Here is a 23,097-nt window from a genome sequence, read left to right as displayed (position 1 = left end):
CTCTCTCTCTCTCTCTCTTGCTCTTTCTCTCTCTCTTTCTCTCTCTCTCTTTCTCCCTCCCTCTCTCTCGCTCTCTCTTTCTCTCTCCCTCTCTCTCTCTCCCTCTCATGCATTTACACATTTACACATTCAAAGTAATGCATAATGTGTAAAATCCTCAACTTTCAAACGTTAATTACCATCATTACCAGAACCCAAGTTGCCCAAGAACCCACGTTCAAAACAACTGGGAACTGGGAAATCTCAGACTTCAACTGTGAACTCTGAAAAAAATTAGCTCCGACTGGGAAAAATAGTTTGAATGGTCTTGGAACTCTGGCCTCTTTCTAGAGCTCCGACTTTCCAACCCGAAGATCACTGACGTCATGATATGACCTCGTATTTTTCAGAGTTCCCAGGTGTCTTGAACGCACCAATACAATATGTCTGGACCTGACGACCTGGACTGGTTCCCATGACTTTGACTATAGTTTATTAGGTTACCCTCAGTAGCACCTGACAGCCAAAGAGACAAACAAACCGCCTGTGTCTGTCAGAACACTTAACCACTTTTTATTTCTGGGCTCGCTCTCAGATACTTTGTCCTACTAGCCCTGGAGGATAAATGGAGGATGAAACACGGAGAAGGGAGAGAAAAGACAATTATTAATGGAATATTATTAATTTGCCTGATCTACCAGCGGTCGTTGAGGCTCTCACAGTCAGATGAATGGCCTGTCAGTAGTCTAACATAGGTGCTACAGCTGTGCCGGCCGGGGCTAAATCAAGAGAAATGTTGGGATCTAATCAATATCTCAGCTCAGCTCGACGGACGGACATTGTGGCTACATTCCAATTGGATAACTTGCTCCCTCTCTTCCTTTCCTCTGACCTTGTCGAATTTCCCTCCTTGCTGATCTCAGAGGGCCTGGATAGTGGCTGGGTAGAGTTTGCAACCCATTGCTTTCACCTATCCGGTCTGATTTAGAGGAAAAAGGGTGAGATGTTCGATTATAATCCAGAGTTTGTGTCTAAATGGTGATGGTTCCCCCAACTGCTAGCAAAGCAAATGTCCTGCAACACCATAAAATGAGACTATGTGCCAAATGATATCTAACTAAGTTGATTTGGGCATCAGGCAGGCACACCAGAGTTGGGTTTGATGTTAGATATGGACCCCTGAGGCAATGTTAAGCAGTACATGTGGACCCCACACACGTATAGGGACTGGTTGACAGAGGGAGGGAAGAAGACAGGAGGAAGGTTACGTGGTAAACAATAGAGGGCTAATTCACAATGTTCCCTTGATGTTCTTGCCTGCAACACATCTTAATTCAATCTAACCATCTGTTATGTGCATGTTTACCGCATGAACCACAACAACACACCAACGCCTGCTTGGCTTGATCTAAGTAATTAGGTTATGTTCAGGCAAAGGAAACCTGTCTGTATATTTATGGAAATAAGCTATAGCCCTAGCTATAGCCCGGAGAACATTGTCGTGTGTTTAGCTCTAATCATGAATGCTGAATAGCTGAGTTGATTGAATTAGACCTTTCGTGTTCTTGCCACTTCCTGTTTTCATTCTACAGTCGAAACACACGCTTGTTGCACTGCAACTGTGAGACTTTGGTTGACCATGCAGCTATTTGTGCGTGCTCAGACTCTCCACAACTTTGAGGTGTCTCGGCTAGAGACTGTCGCCCACATCAAGGCTCATATTGAGGCATTGGAGGGACTGTCCTGTGATGACCAGGTGGTTTTGCTGTGCGGGGTACCCCTGCAGGACGATGATGTGATTGGCCAGTCTGCACTGGAGTTCAGCACTCTTGAGGTTACAACCGACTGTTGGGAGGCAAAGTCAATGGCTCCTTGGCCAGAGTGGGGAAGGTCAGGGGACAGACCTCCAAGGTGGACAAGCAGGAGAAGAAGAAAAAGAAGACTGGCTTAGAGGAGGATCCAATATAACAGGTACTTTGTGAATGTGGTGCCAACATGTGGCAAGAAGAAGGGACCCAACGCCAACTCATAACACTTTTTCCCAACGCCTCTTGTCTACTGTGTTTATGACAGTGGAACACTGACTCTGCGTGAGCAATGGACTGTCTGCCATTTGTAATTATATTGGGCTGATGTTCACTGTGATAAAACACAATAAAACTTGGTGAGGAAAGAACGTGGTAATCGGCACCAATTTGATGTTTCTATTACAGTGGGTGAATTGAGCAGTTGTATGATTGGCTGGGAAGAATGAAGACAAGTAGGCCTAGTTGAAGTGCACATTTTATTTCCTGTATTAGACAGCGTTTACAAGTCGAGAGCTTGGGACTATACAAACCCTCATTGGTTTGAATGGTGTCAGCGATTTTTATCTTGTATTCTTTTTAATTTAACAACCCAAATTGGGGTATTTAGACTACTGTATAGGTAGAGAACGTTGAACAGAACAAGGCTGTTTCAATAACTACATGTTGACTAAAATACAGATAGAACATTATAGTCCCAAGCTCTTGAAGTCATCTGACATTTCCAGGTCTGTCAGATGATATGAGAATAGTCTTTGGCATGTTCTCATCCAGTATGCCCAGATCACTCTCATTTGGTGCCTTGACAAGACATGACTTTTTATTTTGATGTAATAATATCTTATGTTGTTCTTGTCCAGAACTGTTCAGTACTCTATCATGTATTTTATGTTTTATGTGGGCTGATTCCTGTTTTATGTGGACTTATTCCTGTTTTATGTGGACTTATTCCTGTTTTATGTGGACTGATTCCTGTTTTATGTGGACTGATTCCTGTTTTATGTGGACTGATTCCTGTTTTATGTGGACTGATTCCTGTTTTATGTGGACTGATTCCTGTTTTATGTGGACTGATTCCTGTTTTATGTGGACTGATTCCTGTTTTATGTGGACTGATTCCTGTTTTATGTGGACTGATTCCTGTTTTATGTGGACTGATTCCTGTTTTATGTGGACTGATTCCTGTTTTATGTGGACTGATTCCTGTTTTATGTGGACTGATTCCTGTTTTATGTGGACTGATTCCTATTGAGCTTCAGGGGTCTGATGAAAAGACATGATGAAAGGTCTGCTGCCTTTGTGTGTGTGTGTGTGTGTGTGTGTGTGTGTGTGTGTGTGTGTGTGTGTGTGTGTGTGTGTGTGTGTGTGTGTGTGTGTGTGTGTGTGTGTGTGTGTGTGTGTGTGTGTGTGTGTGTGTGTGTGTGTGTGTGTGTGCACGTGTATATAACATATGTCTGCTTCCTAATGGCTAGGCCGTATACACTCTTAGAAAAAAGGGTTCCAAAAGGGTTCTTCAGCTGTCCCCATTGGAGAACCCTTTTTGGTTCCAGGAAAAACCTTTTTGGTTCCAAGTATAACTACCTCTGTGAAAAGGGTTCTACATGGAACCCAAAACGGTTCTACTTGGAACCAAAAAGGGTTCTACTATGGGGACAGCTGAATAACCCTTTTAGGTTCGAGATAGCAGTTTTTTCTAAGAGTGTAGAACTGCATTGAGTATTAGTACAAAACACCCCCACAAATTCACTGGTTAAATTGCGTGGGAGCAGAGCCATTACTCATGTATTTGAACTAGCATCTAAGGCTGCATTAGCCAGTGCATGGGAGTAACAGCTACAAACAAGTTGCTATGGCTGCTATTAAAAGATACTGATGAAGCCAATGGGAACATGTCTTCTTGGTCCATTAGCATCAATCCATTACCAAGCCCCTTTCGTTACAACAACAACAGGTTGTAGCTATAAAAGGGCCGATTAGTTCCATTGCTCAGCTTCATGGCAGGTACAACGGCACAGTGAATGATACACACTGCTGCTTTGCCATATTAGTCTCTCCTTATGGTATATTAGTCAAGGAGGCCCTGACCTGTCTATCCAAGCACACCGTAAAAGGTTCTAAGTAGAGAGATGCTTAAAGCCTCAGAATATTGATTAAACGGCCAAAGACGTCAGTGGAACACTAAGGCAAATTACTGAATCAATTACTGAATCAATGACTGTATAAGAACTACAGTAAGTATCCCCTGCTGAACCAAGTACCCCCTCCTGAACCAAGTAGGTAAACTGGACAGACGATTAGGATATCAACATGCCGTTTGCTTCGTTCCTGGTGTAACCATGGAGAAGAGCGTTTGGTTGAGCCTGTGATGAATGACATCCCTTGGTCTCCGCCCACTCACTCCCCCACATACGTTCCCTCTCCCTACGAGCAATGACCTTGGTGGAAATAAACACAGGCAACCGGAAGCAACCTACTTCCTAGTCAACACCAGGCACCCTACAGGGCAGTGGGTTTACACTTCACTGGTAGACTGTAATGCTGTATTCCGGTGGGCAAGGCTACAGTTACATGCTAAATCCAATACCCCAAAACCAAATACAAGATTATAAATGGTTCAGGGAACAAATGTGTCAAAAACAACTAGTCTACCTGTTTCAATGCATTGTGAGGTCTGGTATCAGACTGACAAGGCATGCATCAGTGACCTGCACTCTCATCTGAAATGAATGGGATGTTACAACACTGCAGCGCCGTAGTGAACATTAGTCCTGTCCCCCTGGTTCATCCTAGAACAGATAGACAGGGCCAGACCCAAATGCCCATCTGGCATTTCCAGGTATACAGACCTCTGTGCTCCATCCTCGATGTTGGACATCTGCTACAGATGGTTGGGAACACTCATGTCGTTTCACAGTAGTCAAGTGCATATCTCCCTGTCGGGGCTCCATCTGTTTCTGTTGGTAACGTTGAAGGGTGCCCCCATCTTGTTTTAAGTTGAATTCTGCTAGCTTCATAGGTGGTTTGGGGCCTTAGAATGGACAACGTACTGTATTTTAAGGTGCCGCTTTCATAGAATTCCCACAGGGCACACATATGTGTATGTACACACACACACACACACACACACACACACACACACACACACACACACACACACACACACACACACACACACACACACACACACACACACACACACACACACACACACTAATGAGGCCTGTGTTCCACATAATAGACTTTCTGCCAAATACTGAAGACATGTTTATGTACTTTTGCTCAGGAGAGACTAAAGAGATGATATATTGATTTTGAAGACCCTTTCTGAATACTGAGTGTCGTATGTCGACATTGATAAAGGGCTGCACCTTGGTGTAAAATGGATTTAAGAATGTGTCAATTGAGATAAACTAAGTATTAGCTGTGCAGAGACGTATCATAAATCTGCAGGTTTCTAGCATAACGATATCAGGAGAGTTCAAGGTGTGTTCTCAAAAATATGATCTCCATTGCAGCCGACGTGCATGATTTAAGATATGCAATTCATCTCGTTGCCCAAGCTAAATCACAGAGAAAGGTGGGATCATTCCTCCTTACAGTGAATTCCAGCTTTGTCTGGCTCGCCTCTGAAAGATGGTGCAGTGTCTCTAATTCACTTCAGAACAGCCACACCCAATCCCACATTCCCACCCATATGAGCAATAACCTTCACTGAATGGAAAACACCAAGACGTTAACCTTATTCATTTAGGTAGCAGGCTAGCGGCGCAGAGCACGGAATACCACAACGCCACAATGAGGACGTGAGCCGTTTCTTTTATTCAAGTTCTGTTGCACTCAAATAATTGCCACTAGCCCTGGGTCCTAAAATAAAAAATGTGTCCATTGATTGTTGCTCCATTCACTGGCAAGCAATGAGGTTTTCCATCAACATCCTTGCTTTCATGAATGTAGATGAACTTGGCAGACAACACATTGTAAATGGTGTGCAGTGCACGCAGGTAAAGTTCAGAGACCTACTTGAGTACACTCTTAGAAAAAAGGATTGCAAAGGGTTGTTCGGCTGTCCCCATAGGAGAACCCTTTTTTGGTTCCATGTAGAACCCTTTTTGGTTCCAGGTAGAACTATGATGGGTTCCATGTAGAAGCCTCTTTGTAAAGGGATCTACATGGAGCTAAAAAAGGTCTACCTGGAACCAAAAAGGGTTCTTCAAATGGTTCTCCTATGGTTCTCCTATTTTTTTAGGTTCTAGATAGCACCTTTTTTTTAAGAGTGTAGGCAGAGAGATATGGAGGCTTGTTGCACAGCTACTTACACGACTAGACCCCTAAAGCAGTAGCCTGAAGCAGTACAGAGCCACTTATCACTGGGGATCTAATGATCTGTCTCTTATTGCCATCAGGTCCATATTTCAACCTGGCCATGACATCTCTCCATTTCCTTAAGACACTGGATAGTGGATAGACCGCTAGGAGAGAGCAGAGGACGGAGTCGACAGGGAGAGCAGAGTCAGTATGCTATCAGTATAATAGAAGCAAGCTATTTCACCTTTGTTGAACTTATTTCAGGTTTAGTACATCATTTACAACCAGTCTATCAACAGTCAACCATATAGGCCTGCACACACATGACCGATGGTAAAAGTGACATGTTATGATGCAGGCTTTATTCTATTGTCCATCACCTAAACCAGGCCAGTAAATAATGACAGTGAATATTCTAGATTTTCTCTGATGTCATGGTAACCCAACATCCTCCGTACCTGGTACAGAACCACAAGAGACCAGGGGCAAGTTCAACAAGGCTTTTGTTTGCGCGCGAGCATGTTGCCAGAGTAACAATTTAATGAACATTTTTAGAGTCAATATTCAAACTAGAAATGACTTAGCTATTCCTACTAAATATAGTAGAAAGTCTACATGGCCACTTGATTATTTTTAGCGGCAGTTTAGACCTGAAACGGACGCTTTGTTCGCTGCACACTACCTTCTCTGATGGCCGCGGCTAGCACAAAACAAATGGAATATGTTAGCTAATGTTAGCCAGCGCTCGCAAACTATTTCCCTTGTTGAACACACCTAAGCACCCGCCCCCACCCCCCCTCTCTCTCTGTCCCTCTGTCTTCCTGTCTCTGTCTCTCTCTCTCAGTTCAATTCGAAGGGGCTTTAATGGCATGGGAAACATCTGTTTACATTGCCCGAAGCAAGTTAAATAAATAATTAACAAAAGTGAGAAGAAACAAATGTAACAACATCAACAACAAAACATTTGAAAGTAAAGATTGCACTCAAAAAGGTTTAAAAAGATAGACATTCCAAGTGTTATGTTATCAGTTACGAACAGTGTTTTAGCAATGTGCAAATTGTTTTAGTATGAATAGTGGGGGGAGATAAACAGATAAATATTGGTGGTATTTAAAATGTTGTTTGTGCTCCACTTCCTGCCCTTTTCTCATGGCAACGGGCCACAAATCGCACTGCTGTGATTGCACATTGCAATATTTCACCTAACAGATATGAGAGTTTATCAATGTTTGATTTGTTTTCAAATTCTTTGTGCGCCTGTGTGATCTGTGGGAAATATGTGTCTCTAATATGGTCATACATTTGCTAGGAGGTTAGGAAGAGCAACTCAGTTTCCACCTCATTTTGGGGACATTGGGCACATATCCTGTCTTCTCTTGAGAGCCAGGTCTGCCTATGCTGTTCTCTATCAATAGTAAGGTTATGCTCACTGAGTCTGTACATAGTCAAAGCTTTCCTTAAGTTTGTGTCAGTCACAGTGGGCAGGTATTCTGCCACTGTGTACTCTCTGTTTAGGACCAGGTAGCTTTCCAATCTGCTCAGTTTTTTGGTTGATTCTTTCCAGTGTGTCAAATAGTTATTTTTTTGCCTTCTCATAATTTGGTTGGGTCTAATGGTGCTGCCGTCCTGGGGCTCTGGGGGGTTTGTTTGTGTTGTGAACAGAGCCTGTTCTGTTTCTCTATATAGCCCATTCAGTTAGGAACATGATGAACCATCATGATGAGCTGATGAACTGGCTATGTGACCAGATATCAGCCAGGATTTCCCTCATCGTTACAGTTGTTAGTTAACTAGCTAGCACATTTTTTGCCGTATTAGCATAGACTTGACATGAGTCAAAACACCTCAAAACAAGACATGGTATCAAGAACCAGATGAAACTAGCTGAAAAGAGCCACCTAGGATTCCCCACATGGCGGCTTCTTGTCATTGTTGCTACAGCTATCTGACCACACGGCCTTCTGCCTCATTGCTGCGTGCACATCATTTTCGTGACGTTGTCAGCCAACCCGTCTATACTGTGACTCCTGGCTGATTTTGAAAATGTGGATTTATTTGTCAGGTATAGACCTCTAGACTTCATAGAAGTGGAATAAGCCCTGAGCGGAAATCTGGCTGGTCCCATGAGTACATGCATATGGGATCATGAGTGACGCAGCGGTCTAAGGTATTGCATCTCAGTGCTAGAGTGCTAGGCATCACTACAGACCCGGGTTTGATCCCGAGCGATATCACAACCGGCTGTGATCGGGTGTCCCATAGGGTGACGCACAGTTGGCCCAGTGTCGTCCGGGTTAGGGGAGGGTTTGGCCGATGTAGGCCGTCATTGTAAATACGAATTTGTTCTTAACTGACTTGCCTAGTTAAATAAAAATCAGGAAATAAGTAATAGATAACCACACACTGCTGAATGCTCCCATTGTTTGTGCAAAGTCTTGACCCAAAGTTTATCATCAGGCTTCATCAGGGATACATGTTTTCAACACAAGGAAAGTTCTACAGTACTTTCATTGATACACCAGAGCAGGTGCAAAAGTGACCTGGAAAGGCAATGATGCTTTTGTGCAAAAAAAGTCATGCTTGTCATATCTATTTGGTCTGACAGCTGTGACCAACCGGATTTTCTGCTTGTCCTACCCGTTGTGGACTTATGTTCAGATAAGTTTAATTTATGCACGTCCTTTTTTTCCTCACCAGATATTCAAATTTCCCTGTTTTGGGCATTTCAAAATAGTTCACAAAGACAAGAAATACATTTGCTTTTCATAATCTATCATCTCTAGTTCTGCATACTTTGGGAGGCGAATGGTTCTCTCTGGGCAGCGTCTGTGATTGAAGTCACCTCTGAGACTGACCTCTGACCTCTGCTATGAGTCACACACAGTCCACTCTTTATGAAATATTGTGGTCACAGTTCATACACCACCATAGGCTCAAGGTTACTCATTTAATTCAGTGACTCCTCCTATACTCCTCCTCTCCTGTCACCTGGAGAACAGGAGTGGAGGGAAAGTGGAATGCTTTCAGAGCGCTCTCCCCTGTAGTTATTCACAGCCAGTGGTTCTTCATCTCAAGCCGGCTCTCTCTTTCTCTGGTAGGACTTGAACCTGGGTACAAGGTTAAGAGTTTCTTAGCACAGGTGTGTTACAGTATGCTTACCCTCATTTGAGTCTGGGACTTTTCACAAGGTTACAGTAAACCCTAGTGGTTAAGAGTGTTGGGCCAGTGACCGAAAGGTTGCTGGTTCAAATCCCTGAGCTGACTAGGTGAAAAATCTGTGCATGTACACTTGAGCAAGGCACCTAAACTAATTGCTCATGTCAGTTCCTCTGGATAACAGCGTCTGCTAAATGACTCAAATGTAAGACACAGTATATTGTCAGAGTGTTTATTTAGTTAAGCATTGACTGAGGCCTGTACACCCTGTCCAGGTTTGTTAGGGTGTATCTCCCTGACAACGTGTCAAAAATGCTTGTCTCATATCGCAGATACAATCCCAGACAACTGACAGCAACAAGCGATCCTGACCTTTAACTGGTCTGTGTTCACACCGGCACTACGCTCCTACACTGATAACTTGACCTTCTCTCTCTCTCTCTCTCTCTCTCTCACACTCTGTCTTTCTCTCTCTCTTTATCTCTTCATCTCTGTCTTTGTCTCTGTATCTCATCCTCTTTTGTCTTTCTATTTCTCTTTCTCTCTATTCTTTCTTTCTCTCTAGTCTATCTTTCTCTCTCTCTCTTTCTATCTAGTCTATCTTTCTCTCTCTCTCTTTCTATCTAGTCTATCTTTCTCTCTTTCTCTCTGTCTCTTTCTCTCTATATCTATATTTCTCTCTCTATATCTATATTTCTCTCTCTGTCTCTCTCTCTCTCTCTCTCTCTCTCTCTCTCTCTCTCTCTCTCTCTCTCTCTCTCTGTGTCTGTCTCTGTCTCTGTCTCTGTCTCTCTCTCTCTGTCTCTCTCTCTCTCTCTCTCTCTCTCTCTCTCTCTCTCTCTGTCTCTCTCTCTCTCTCTCTCTCTCTCTCTCTCTCTCTCTCTCTCTCTCTCTCTCTCTCTCTCTCTCTCTCTCTCTCATCTTCATCAGTCAGAGTTATTCCATAACGCCTCACCTTCACGGATCACTGTGACGGATTCAAGCCTCGCCAAGATTAAAATTTGTTCTCTCTCCCACTTGAGTAAAAGTGGATCTTGTTTTGATTGGATAACTTTCCTTCCCAGAGAGGTGAGGAGCAGTGTTCATTGGTCTTAAATGGTGACGAGACCGAAACAGCCTAATCCCTCTCTCTTTCCAGCTCTTTTTATTTGTCTATTTAACATATTTGTTCTAAAAACTTCTGATAATAACAAGTTTTATAAACGGTTAGGTGTTCACTCAAACACTTATTTGAAAAGTCTGCCAAAGTTTGACAGATGGATGAATCTAAAATGTACATTTCAGTTTTCTATAACCACCAATCAACCCTTGTCGTATTCAATCCATTAATACGTCGATAAGACAACGTTCATTACCATTCCATTCCCCCAGCATGACTCACTTCAATGCACATTAATGCACATCAACAGATAGGAATAATCAACATCTAAAATGTCAAATGGGATTTGCGTCGGCTCCAATCTGAAAGAGGACAACTGACTTTTTAGTTCCCCTCCTGCTGTGAGACTGGGTTGGCAGTTATTCAGCACTGTGGTGAGACTGGGTTGTCAGTTATTCAGCACTGTGGTGATACTGGGTTGGCAGTTATTCAGCACTGTGGTGAGACTGGGTTGTCAGTTATTCAGCACTGTGGTGATACTGGGTTGGCAGTTATTCAGCACTGTGGTGAGACTGGGTTGTCAGTTATTCAGCACTGTGGTGATACTGGGTTGGCAGTTATTCAGCACTGTGGTGAGACTGGGTTGGCAGTTATTCAGCACTGTGGTGAGACTGGGTTGGCAGTTATTCAGCACTGTGGTGAGACTGAGTTGGCAGTTATTCAGCACTGTGGTGAGACTGGGTTGTCAGTTATTCAGCACTGTGGTGAGACTGGGTTGTCAGTTATTCAGCACTGTGGTGATACTGGGTTGTCAGTTATTCAGCACTGTGGTGAGACTGGGTTGTCAGTTATTCAGCACTGTGGTGATACTGGGTTGTCAGTTATTCAGCACTGCTGTGAGACTGGGTTGTCAGTTATTCAGCACTGTGGTGAGACAGGGTTGTCAGTTATTCAGCACTGTGGTGATACTGGGTTGTCAGTTATTCAGCACTGCTGTGAGACTGGGTTGTCAGTTATTCAGCACTGTGGTGAGACAGGGTTGTCAGTTATTCAGCACTGTGGTGATACTGGGTTGTCAGTTATTCAGCACTGTGGTGAGACAGGGTTGTCAGTTATTCAGCACTGTGGTGAGACAGGGTTGTCAGTTATTCAGCACTGTGGTGAGACAGGGTTGTCAGTTATTCAGCACTGTGGTGATACTGGGTTGTCAGTTATTCAGCACTGTGGTGAGACAGGGTTGTCAGTTATTCAGCACTGTGGTGAGACAGGGTTGTCAGTTATTCAGCACTGTGGTGAGACAGGGTTGTCAGTTATTCAGCACTGTGGTGACATCCGTATTGATCAACCCTTTATTTATCATCCAATACACAGTCTGTAACGACTCAGCCTCTGGCTTTCCAATAGAGGAAATAACAAGATACCACTATGGTATTTTAAGGACTGGCACTTCTAGGACACACACACATACACACACATACAAAATCGTATGATTTTAACCAACCTCAAATGCAGTATGATACACCCAATGGTAAAACCAAACATGGTGGTGACCAGCATGACTTTAAGATGATTCATGACAGACAACTTCCATCTGTAACACTATAGCCTAAAGATAATAATGGGTAATGTGGGGTGCTTTTTCTTTATCAATATTCAGGTTACGTGCCTGTATCCATCGTCTAAACAGCCATTTAGATTCTCCGCAGCACAGATAAGAGGACACGTAGCGTTGGCCTCAGAGCCTCAGAGCCTGGGCCCAGTCTGGACTGCAGCAGGCCCACAGCAACCCATTAAAGCCAGTGGAGGGGAAAGCCATTCATCAGACAGATATAGAGGGGAGGTGAGGCAGAGGCAGCTTGGATTTGTTCAATGGGGATAAAGGCGTGGTTAGGAGTTAAGGGAGGGAGATTGTGGGAGGAGGGACAAGGGGAGAATATTGCTGTGGTTGGTGACAGTCCTGGCTTTCTTTTGAGAGTGTCATGGTCAAACATCATGAACCATGCACACACTATAGACCTACACAATGTTTTGAACTTTTTGAACTGATTTAAGTTCCTTTAACACTGTCATTTAATCTAAAGGACCTGAACTGTGTGAGCAAATCATTTTTGGTTTATAGTAGCATATCATTTATAGTCCAAGTTATAGTCCATAAATATCATGGTCCTCACTGCTGAATGGGCTAAAAAAGGTCCAATGTCCACAACAACAACAACATCAGCAACAGCAGAACTACCTTGATCTTATTTATCAAACAGGGCTGTATCTCCACAATAATGACACTCTATCTCTGCTATTCTATGCATTGTTTAGAAAATACAAATAGCCCCCCTGGATAGTTCATATCTGGAAGAAATGTATTTGATTTCATGTGTCCCATTCAAAGCAATTTGCAACTGGGAGAGAGGGACATCAAACACATGAATCACTGAGCCATTTGGAGAGACTATTCATTTATCCCATAATACCTGTTTAACTGTTATCCTCTTCACTGATTAGGCTACTGTTGTGGACGGACATGACACTCCCTGGTTCTGTCGCAAATGGCACACTGTTGGCACCCTATTCCCTATATAGTGCACTGCATATGGGACCCTATGTGCCCTGGTTAAGAGTAGTGTACTATATAGGGAACAGGGTGCCATTTGGGACACAATCCCTCAATCAGAAGAGGAAGGCAGCACACTGGGGGAGATTCTAAAAGGAGAAGAGACTGGGAATTTGTGGATGTTCACCCAGTCTTCCCTCTAGTGGGCTGTCTCCTTAACATGGAAGGTAGCCTAGCAGTTAAGAGTGCTGGGCCAATAATTGAAAAGTCGCTGATTTGAATCCCCGAGCCGACTAGGGGGGACATCTATCAATGTGCCCTTGAGCAAGGCACTTAAACCTAATTGCTCCTGTAATTCGCTCTGGAGAAGATCGTCTGCTAAATGACAACAATAACAAAGCAAAACACAGAATATTAGAATAGACTTCTTTAAATTTTAACTGGTTCCATATATGAGGAGAGGGTGAAATTGGCCATAGTTCTGACCACTGATTGAAATGGTATCACCTTTTCTAGGCCTGCTAGTTGCACAGAGCTTATGTCTTCCGTTCAATGATTCCACAGCCATATAGACTACCAATAGAAATATCCATTATTGAAAAAGAAAAGATTCCAATGCGGCTTTTACTCGTTGAGCTTGACCCTGCTCTCTTGTGAAAATAGATTTGAAACTCAATTTCAACCATCTTGCTTGCCTCAGTGTTGGGAAACGATACAATGTCGCCACTTAGTGGTCAATTCTTCAACTGTTACCAGGCTAAGCCAAGACAGGTAAATCATTTCTAGAATTGATAAGTGGTGCTTCAAATAAAATATGAATGGCACCTTTCGATTTCCCCCACAGATATGAAAAAAAAATAATCTTAGACTCAGTTCTGAGAAAAGGCATCAGAAAATGAAGGACCTAGGCTATTTTTATTTAATTAGGCAAGTCAGTTAAAAACAAATGCTTATTTACAATGATGGCCTACACCGGCCAAACCCGGACAACACTAGGCCAATTGTGCACAGCTCTATGGGACTCCCAATCACGGCCGGTAGTGATACAGCCTGGAATTGAACCGGGTGTTTGTAGTGACGCCTCAACACTGAGATTCAATGCTGCCTTAGACCGCTGCGTCACTCAGGAGCCCCTACTCCATTGTTTAGGGATATGTTTTTCCTCGTAAAATAACTTTGTATACAATGTAGGTTAGACTATATCTTTAAATAATATTGTTTTAAAGTAATGTTGCAGTCATGGAAAGTCGTTCCATGAGCAATAGAGACATTACATATAAATATTATGCTATTTGCATGTGAAAGTGTCATGGGATGAATTTGCTCTATTTAAGCTGTTCCGCTCGTTGTGCACTATTTGATTGTGCACATCTGACAGAGTGTGGCTATAATTGGCATCAATTTAAAACATGTGTAGGCTACCATATTTTTGTTTATGTACAAAAATACATTTCCGACAGAGGGCATTGTAGAGTTGTATCTATGATGTAACAGCACCATCTCCCCTCTCTGTTGTTGTACGCCCCTAAAACACAGCATCAGCACCAGCGCGTCAACACCACCAGCCTGCCTGCTTTCTGTGCATACTTAGGTTACCTGCCTCCGTTCCACCATGAGGTTTCCATGACAAAGAAAGCGGTGAAACTAGGCCTCCATTCCTCCTTCTCTGTCTCATTTCGCGCAGTTATGTCTTTGGTTCGCGGCTCCCTCTCGCCATGCCTGCGGACCGCCTGTACCTGCTTTTCTCGCTGGTTGTGATCTCCTGCGGGGATGGTGTCGTGAGGGCGGCGCCGGATGGTGGTGTCCTCGGCGGCCTACCCACGCTGCTGGCCGCCGAGGACAATGCCATCGCCACTGTCCCAGACGGATCCATCACCGGCCAGACGGCCCTTTATCAGGTTCAGACTCCGTCTGCCCTAACACCAGGTACAGTACATGTTTGCGGTATATTTGGGTTGGGCTGTGGGTTTGAGGGCCTGTCCAGCATGTTAAAATGGTGGGGAGAAAATGTTCAGTGTGGAGAGAATAAAACATTGGGCATGATAACGGAACTGATAATATTTCTCATTGATAATATCATATAGGACGATATATGATGATGATATTAACCTATATGATATTTTGGGTATTTATCCCACTCAACATAGGCTACAACAATAATACATACAAATGCCTCGCAGAAATACAATGATGTTTTAAAACAATGTACACAATGATTGAACCGTTATCAGTAAACCTATGACACCGGTTTTACCAACTTTGTCTTCACGTATTGTAGAGTATACTACACATTCAATATAAAGTATCTTACCAAGATGTATGACTTTCACTGCAATCTAATAGTCTGTCCCCTGACAGATTCCCCTGGCAGCTAATCGGATTTAGTGTTATGATTTCATTTGAAGGTTTTCGAGATTAGGGGATTATCAGTATGGCCAGTGTGAAACGGTGCTTGTAATGATCAGGGTTTTAATCCTTTAGTACAGCACGCTCACACCATATCTTTTTCACCATTGCCTTGCTTCAGAAGTCCTTTATTTAATTGACTAAGCCTCATCAAATTAGTTATTATCATGACTATGATCAGATTAGATTAGTAAACAGATTGTAGTCTATAAATAGGCTACATTTGCTCATTGTTGCTGTTGTGAAGCAGTTTTGTCAGGACAGCCTTGTATGCTAAATAGGGCCTGGCCTATAGCATGTGTGTGTGTGTGTGTGTGTGTGTGTGTGTGTGTGTGTGTGTGTGTGTGTGTGTGTGTGTGTGTGTGTGTGTGTGTGTGTGTGTGTGTGTGTGTGTGTGTGTGTGTGTGTGTGTGTGTGTGTGTGTGTGTAGGGAAGGGAACATCGTCTGACACCACACAAGGCCTCTCACAGATGCTACAGCACTTTGATCTATTTTTCATTACCTCTCACAGATTCAGCTCTCATCACATTTTCATGTGCAGTTAAAGGTTCCTGAGATAATTCATAGAGGTGCCACTGAATCTGAGGAGAGACTGTTCAAATGGGATCCCTGCATTCACAAAGCCACACACCGGCATACACCTTCAGATAAACCTTCGAAAACACCTTTAAATGCACCTCCTTGGTCTTTTAGTGTAGTCTTGTCTCTTTGTATGTGGCTTTGTACATTATTTGTTCCACCACAAAGGTTGTGTTCTGCACTGGTACATTCTATGAACATACATTATAGTGTTCTGCAATTCTGGTGTAGAAAATCAGCCATACAAACAAAGGTTTAATATTACTTTGTCATTGCAATACACAATACACTGCCTCACTTCATGCGTCTCACTTTCTGTTTCCTGTGTCACCCCAGAGCTGCCCTTTGCCCTGAGGGTCCTGGTGAAGGATCAGGTGACCCGGCGGCGCCTGGGCGGGGCCCAGGTGGAGGTGTTTGTCAACCACACCCTGAGTAGCCAGGCCCTGACTGGGGAGAGGGGAGAGGTGCTGCTCAGGGTCCCCTACAGCCTGGGCCTCAGCCTCACCATTGTAGCTAGCATGGAGGGATACGTCCTCACCCCGTTGCCCTGGAGGACCAGCAAGAGACCTAGTGAGTAGCACTGTGACAGTCTGGCCCCACCTGGAGGAGTCCCTGAGAAGCACCCAACCAGCTGACCTATGGGTGTCGGGTGTGGCTAAATTCTAGAGTTTAAACTGGGATAGTTCACCCAAACCACTAAATGATATAGCTGTTTGTTTCCTTTCCTTTAAAGCATTGATTTGGCACAATGAGCAAAATACGATGTTCACCTACTGTGTCACATAGCACATTAGCATCAGTGTTTGTTTTTGCGTTGGAGCAAAGCACAATTTAATGCCGTACACTACATTAATTGTATTGATTTCTTACTCTCAGAAGCAGGATGCACTCACTATGTATAGCACGTGTAGCCAGCGAGTCTGAGGCAAGCGGTTTGTGCTGAAATATAACACCATAATGCCATGTCATATCTAGTGTCAGCTAATTGCAGCTGTATTGAATAAGATGTTAAGGGGACTCTGACCACCATTTTGACATGCTGTATTTAGTAAGAGGAGACTGCTGCTCTTAGGGCTTCTCTCTCTCTCTTGCTCTTGCTCTCTCTCTCTCTCTGTCTCTCTCTCTCTCTCTCTGTCTCTCTCTCTCTTGAATAAGGCAGAGAGAACAGAGAAAGATAAAGAGAGAGAGAACAGAGAAAGATAAAGAGAGAGAGAACAGAGAAAGATAAAGAGAGAGAGAACAGAGAAAGATAAAGAGAGAGGGGGCAAAGAAAGAACTGATAAAGAGAGAGGGGGCAAAGAAAGAACTGAGAGAGAGGTGACTGGTGGTACAAGCTATCCTCTGTGTCATCAAAAGCCACCTCCCTTCTCTCTAATCTTACACGCAGGACCATAAAAAGCCCTTTTCAATGTCGCCATCTACTGGTGTCTTTGTAGTGTGTCATGTTTCTGTACTTCTACAAAGGGACCCTTTTGAAGGTACATCTCAATAGTGTCTAGTGATTTCCTGACTGGAATGTCACCTGACCTGACTTCATGTGTTTTTACAGTATTCTCCTCAGTGACCTTGTCGCTGCTCCCTCAAAACCAAGGCAACATCTGGCTGTTTGACGACTCTGTGCTCATCACTGGGAAGTTACCTGGTATGTGCACGCATCTGGAAACTGTCACTTGAACGTAACCCTAAATGTGATGCAACATCTTACTCTTTAAACAATTTTAGTCTACTGTGGCAGAAGTGCTTTGGTAGAGGGCATTAACTCCATCTTGTCGTTTTCTTATTTCCACAGACTTCTCCTACCAGCCCAGCGTTCAGTTCCCCAAGAGTCACCTGATGCTCTCAGACGGCAGTAACACCTCCACAGTGATGGCCTACCTGACCGTGCCACAGCGCCACCTAGGCAAGGACTGTGTCAACTGCACCCCAGGCATCATTCACAACAAGTCAGGTGGGCTCAGCAAATCGAATACATGGAGTGCAGTGCACCAACTAATGGAAATGAGAGGTGGTATTGATACATGAAAGTAAGCATTGAACACTTCCAAGATTGAGGAATACTTCAAGATTCTGAGCTGAAGTAGCCCTGTTCATTTGCTGAAAACTATTCCTCTTTAATGTTGTAGTGTTTGTAGAGCCTGCATATTTTTAAACATTGGATATGTTGTAATTCTCTCCCGTGTGTTTGTATGTCACAGGAGGTTGGTGGCAACTTAATTGGGGAGGATTGACTCGTGGTAATGGCTGGAGCGGAATTAGTGGAATGGTATCAATTACATCAAACACTTGGTTTCCATGGTTTCCATGTGTTTGATGCTATTCCATTTGCTCCCTTCCAGCCATTATTATGATCTGTCCTCCCCTCAGCAGCCTCCACTGTTGTATGTGTGTTCAGTGTTCAGGAGTGTTGAATTGCGGGCGATGGCAGCGGTCAGCACTCTGCTGTACTTTGGTGGTCAGGAGGTCCAGGTGAAAGGCCCCATCCAGATCTCCCTGCCCCTGGCACACACCACCAACCTGAGGCCCTCGGACACCCTCCCTGCCTGGGACTTCAACACCAAGACAGGTGGGGAATATAGCGACTAGAGAAGTTTGTGGTCATACGCACATCCTTAAAAACATACAGCGGGTGCTGGGTTCATAAAGAATACTTGTAAAGAACAGGAAAGCCTGCGCACTGTTTCTGCTCCCAATTCACCTCTTTATTGGCAATGTTTCGATCCAAACCGGCTCTTCGTCTGGTCAAAACGAAGAGGAACATCCGGTTTGGATCTAAACGGTGTCAATAAAGAGGTGAATTGGGAGCATAAACAGTGTGCGGGCCTTCCCGTTCTTTACGAATATAGCTATTAGTGCAACAGAAGGACTAGGACTGGAACTACCTTAGTAACTTGTTCAAAGGCTTTGTTTACAAAATACTTCCTGTGTTCACTTACTTTGTGGAACTGGAAGTATCTGCCTTTGTCTTCCAAGTTTTACTTCATACATTTTCCTCACGATGTTTCGTCCTCCAGGTGCTTGGGAGAACCAGGGTCTGGGGATAGTGAAGATGGTTGGAGATCATCTGGTCTGGACATACATTGCTTCTCACCTGGGTTACTGGATCGCTGCACCCCTACCCTCCTCCAACGGTATAACGATTGTAACGGTCCAAAATGAAGTTTTCATGAATTGAATGTTACAAATTAACTAAATGATGGAGTCTCACTCTCAGTATTGTCTTCAAACATGTCTTACTATCCTGGAGAACATATTGACCACAATCAACATAATATAATCAACTCATCTCTGTCTGTACCTGTCTAGGTTATATGGGCCATGCCAGCTCAATGGAATTCCTCTCCTACCACACCTACCTGCTCATAGGAATACTGGGTGGGACACTGGTTATAGTCTTGGGGTTTCTGGCTGTGCTGCTGTGTCAATGTGGGTAAGAGACCAACCTAATTAACTAACGTTACTGATTGTGTGTCAACTGCAGCTGGAAATATCACAGATGGGGGGGTGTGGGGCGAAGGGGGTTGTACAAAATGTTTACAGTAAGTTATACAATTTAAAACATTTGAATGGCCAGGATTGTTCTACTGATTATTGACACAAATGCTGATTATATGAAGTTAAACGTACACATAACAAAGATCCCCCAAAAGACCCACTGTGTATTGACTACCTTCTCTGCTTCTCAATCAACCTGCTGTGTTGACTGTCATCTGCAGAGGTTCAGGTTCCTCTCAGGGGCCGAGGAGGAGGAGGAGAGCACGGTTCTCTAAGCTGTCCGTTCTGAAGAAGGACCAGACCACCTCCACCCACATGGAGGAGGGCCATGCCATGATGTCCTTCCACCCCGGAGACAGAGCCCACGGCCTGGCCTCGCGCAGCGTCCAGTGTGACCCCTCCGCCCCCAGGCACAACAAAGCCAACTACAACATCTATGTGGAAGACCCCGGGCGTGGGTCCGCCCTCCTGTATGAAAATGTGGGGAGCGGGGCCAAGGGACCCCAGGCATCACACCACTACGTCAACAGTGAGGAGGTGGCCAGGCTGAGGGAGAGGTCCAGAGAGGAGCAGAACAGAGCCCACCTGGGTGGAGGTGCTCAGCTGCTCCACCTTTACAACCAGCCTGTGGCCATCCTCCAGGCACCGGAGCGCTGCAGCAGCCAGGGTGGGGAGCAGCAAGGATCAGGCTGCAAGTCGGCCACCTTCCCCCGCAACGGAGGAGCCTATGACACCCACTCCCACTCTGAGCAGGGCGGTCAGGACAGCTACACCCAGACCCTCCCTAAGAACCCCCACCATGCCCAGGGAGCCAACCCCCAGCAGGGCGGCCAGGACCAGCCCCAGGCCCTGGAGACCACTCCCCAAGGCCCAGCCTCTAATCCTGGGGCGTGGGGCCGTTACAGCAGCCTCCCGGAGTCTTCCGTTTCCGTCCCCGGTACTCTGAACGAGGCGGCTGGAATGAGGGCCTTCAGCAGTGGGATGGGGGGCCCCAGTGAACTTCAGGGGATATCAGAGCGTACACTCCTGGAGCTGACCCGAGGCAAGGCCTCGTCGCCTCACCCCAGGGCCTGGTTCGTCTCCCTGGATGGGAAACCAGCCGCCTCGGTCCGCCACTCCATCATAGAGCTCCAGGGACGCCACCCACGGCCCCCCAGCAGCAACGACACCAGCCTGGACTCTGGCGTGGACATGAATGAGCCCCAGCAGAGTGTGAGGGAGGCGGAGCGAGAGAGGCCTTCCATCCGGGGCTCGTTCCCCCACCACAGCAGAGGGCGCTACAGCGAGGAGCAGGACCTGAGCAGCAGTGAGAGCGGCACCACCGCCACCTGCACCCCTGAAGACCCCTACCTGAGGAACATTCTAGATGGGAGCAGCGGGGCCATTCCCAATATCCCGGAGGAGAGGGACGGGATGGACATGTCCAGTGCACAGGAGGACAGTGAGTCAAGGGGGACACCGCCCCCACGCAGGCTGAGGAAGGTGAGGGAGAAGGGGAGGGCCGAGAAGAGAAGCGCCAGACACCATGTCAGAGAAGAGAGGCTGGTCAAACGGAGCTAAGGCACTGCTCACCAGAGATGGACTGGGATGGGACTTATTTCATTACCAGTCAATTCTGGAAGTGTATTGACATGATTGGCATTCAGTAGTTAATGGGCTTTTTTCATGTCCAGTTGCATGATCAGTGCTTTTTCCTGAATTGGCTGCGATGGTTACAGAAACGTTGAGTCTGTCAAGAAGGGATTGAGTTTATTGTTTATTGTTTTCCTATAGGGGTCGTACATTGACGGACGGCTGAGACAATGTACGGCGATGTTAAAGCGTTTTCTGTGGTTTGATGGATGTGTATGCTCCAGTCCTTCTTAAAGGAATAGTTAGATAGATGCTAGTGCGACACAGCAGTAGTATGGCTTCAGATCGTCTCATTCCTGGCATCTGCATCAAAGAAGATGCGTTCTTTACACTGCCTGCGATGAGGAATTAGAGATACTGTATAGAGAGATAGTGAAGGGTAATTAGAGAGGATAGAGGGCTGTATTGGGCTGAGCCGATGAGATCTGGCAGCAGAGACGGACAGTGATACAGTCCTCCTGTACAGAACACTGACACTTACCCACCGTGATTGCCTGCCTTTAAAGGAAATCAATATAAACACCATTGCCTGCTCTGCTCACAGTGTTTAAGACTGGCTGTAGCCAGCCATCTGTCTGTCGCTCTGTTTATAAACCAGACACTGATTCACAGCTGTCCCTTTTAGAGGTCATCTTTACACCTCTATTAAGGGGAAAATACCATATTTCTTTGAGAATGCATGAAAGGTATAAAGTAAAATGTTGTGTATGAAAAGAGGAAAGTATGTGTATTTGACTTGTAGTGTGAAGACAATGGAAAGGATGTCTCCTCTTAGGGACATTAAGTCTAAGGGATATTAATCCAGTCATGTATTACTTTAACGTATTCTTCTTCAAATAGTTACTGTTGATGTTCAATGATTCCTGTTCCACGAGCAGATCTTACACAACACATCGCTGTTCTTACATACAGATGGAGTATGGGGAGGTGGTCAGTTTAAGCTTTCATTGTTCAGTCTAAAAAGCACAGAACACTTTCATTTGCCTGTTTGTGATGCATTGGAGCACAATTGGGAACGATACATATAACATAATATAATTTGATTGGTTAGAACCCACTGCAATGAGAACGTACTAAGTGTAACATAAAACACTCAAATAAATGAAAGCACTCAAATTAGTTTTTTTGTTTTTTTGTAAAAGGTGAGGTGGTATTTCAAATGAACACAAACTATATTACTGTGATGGACTGATATATTTGGTGAAGCACACAATCTCCTCCTGAAAATGATCTGACCAGCGATATCAGTCGTCCTGCTGCTAAATTTTGAAACGTCATTCATATTTTGCCCATATTTAGTCTTCCTCGTGGTGTGACATCACACACGCCAGTCCTTCAGTGTGTATGAAGATAAATACTGCACATGAATAGCTTTATTTGGTATGTACATACTCAAGCATATGATCTAGTATGTGTGATAGTATATTTTTATGTGTGTATGCATACATCGTCCTATCCTTTCTCAGCAACTGCGAAGACAAATGTTCTGAGAGAATGCTTCTGAGTGAAATATTTATTTTGAGCCATCATCACTATTCATAACCCCAAGCTTTAGTGTTTGTGCTTTACTTCGGAGGTTTGTTACATTATTGTATGTTAGATTTGGTGCGATGAATAGGTTCACATGTGATCTGGAGTGTAAAAAGCTAAACGACGTAGCAACTTGTACCTTCTAAATGTAGCAGCGCAAAGTTATACACCTGACGAATGCAGCGATGATTTATGAAGCTTAACATGATTGAATGCTGAACATGTTGTTGTTGTGTTCGCCACTGATGAAGTTGATGAAAAACAAGCTGTGTCAACCGTTGGAGGATTGTATAAAGTATAGTATGTAATAATATTTCTGAGACAAAACAGACCCCACTGGCCCATTCTTTTCAAAGCGGCCTTCACTGAATGTATTTCCTTGTATTTATTTCATTGTAATGTAGTGTATTTCTACTGTCCGTGTTCCTTTAACATTAACTGGCATTCAGGCTTTTGAAACGGGCATTTCTTGTGTTGATTACGTCAGTATATTACAGTAGTGTGATTAGTCTGCCTTTTTGTGCACTGATCAATGCCTAAGTAATAAACTCACTTGATACCAAGA

General features: G+C 44.4%; 1 protein-coding gene and 1 pseudogene across 1 annotated transcript; both read left to right on the top strand.

Annotated features, from left to right (window-relative positions):
* The first annotated feature begins 1,618 nt into the window (after positions 1 to 1,618).
* Positions 1,619 to 2,011, top strand: LOC129840699 (FAU ubiquitin-like and ribosomal protein S30; annotated as a pseudogene).
* Positions 2,012 to 14,378: 12,367 nt separating this feature from the next.
* LOC129840215 (protein FAM171B-like) lies at positions 14,379 to 23,095 on the top strand. The gene is made up of 8 exons (XM_055907888.1): positions 14,379 to 14,818; positions 16,215 to 16,448; positions 17,428 to 17,520; positions 17,668 to 17,826; positions 18,271 to 18,441; positions 18,890 to 19,006; positions 19,182 to 19,305; positions 19,592 to 23,095. Exons 1-8 carry the CDS (start codon positions 14,608 to 14,610, stop codon positions 20,928 to 20,930), a joined length of 2,448 nt encoding a protein of 815 aa, XP_055763863.1. The 5' UTR covers positions 14,379 to 14,607; the 3' UTR covers positions 20,931 to 23,095.
* The last annotated feature ends 2 nt before the right edge of the window (positions 23,096 to 23,097 follow it).

The sequence above is a fragment of the Salvelinus fontinalis genome, chromosome 41 (assembly GCF_029448725.1).
Source record: "Salvelinus fontinalis isolate EN_2023a chromosome 41, ASM2944872v1, whole genome shotgun sequence".
Classification (NCBI taxonomy): Eukaryota; Metazoa; Chordata; class Actinopteri; order Salmoniformes; family Salmonidae; genus Salvelinus; species Salvelinus fontinalis.
Note: the sequence above shows the minus strand (reverse complement) of the source record. Positions and strands in the feature narration are given on the sequence as shown.

Bases quoted from the DNA above. Each gene is read 5' to 3' on its own strand.
- LOC129840215 (XM_055907888.1), top strand. From the start codon at position 14,608: ATGCCTGCGGACCGCCTGTACCTGCTTTTCTCGCTGGTTGTGATCTCC. The intron at 14,819-16,214 runs GTACAGTACATG...GTGTCACCCCAG, and splicing joins TCCGTCTGCCCTAACACCAG to AGCTGCCCTTTGCCCTGAGG. The intron at 19,007-19,181 runs GTATAACGATTG...GTACCTGTCTAG, and splicing joins ACCCCTACCCTCCTCCAACG to GTTATATGGGCCATGCCAGC.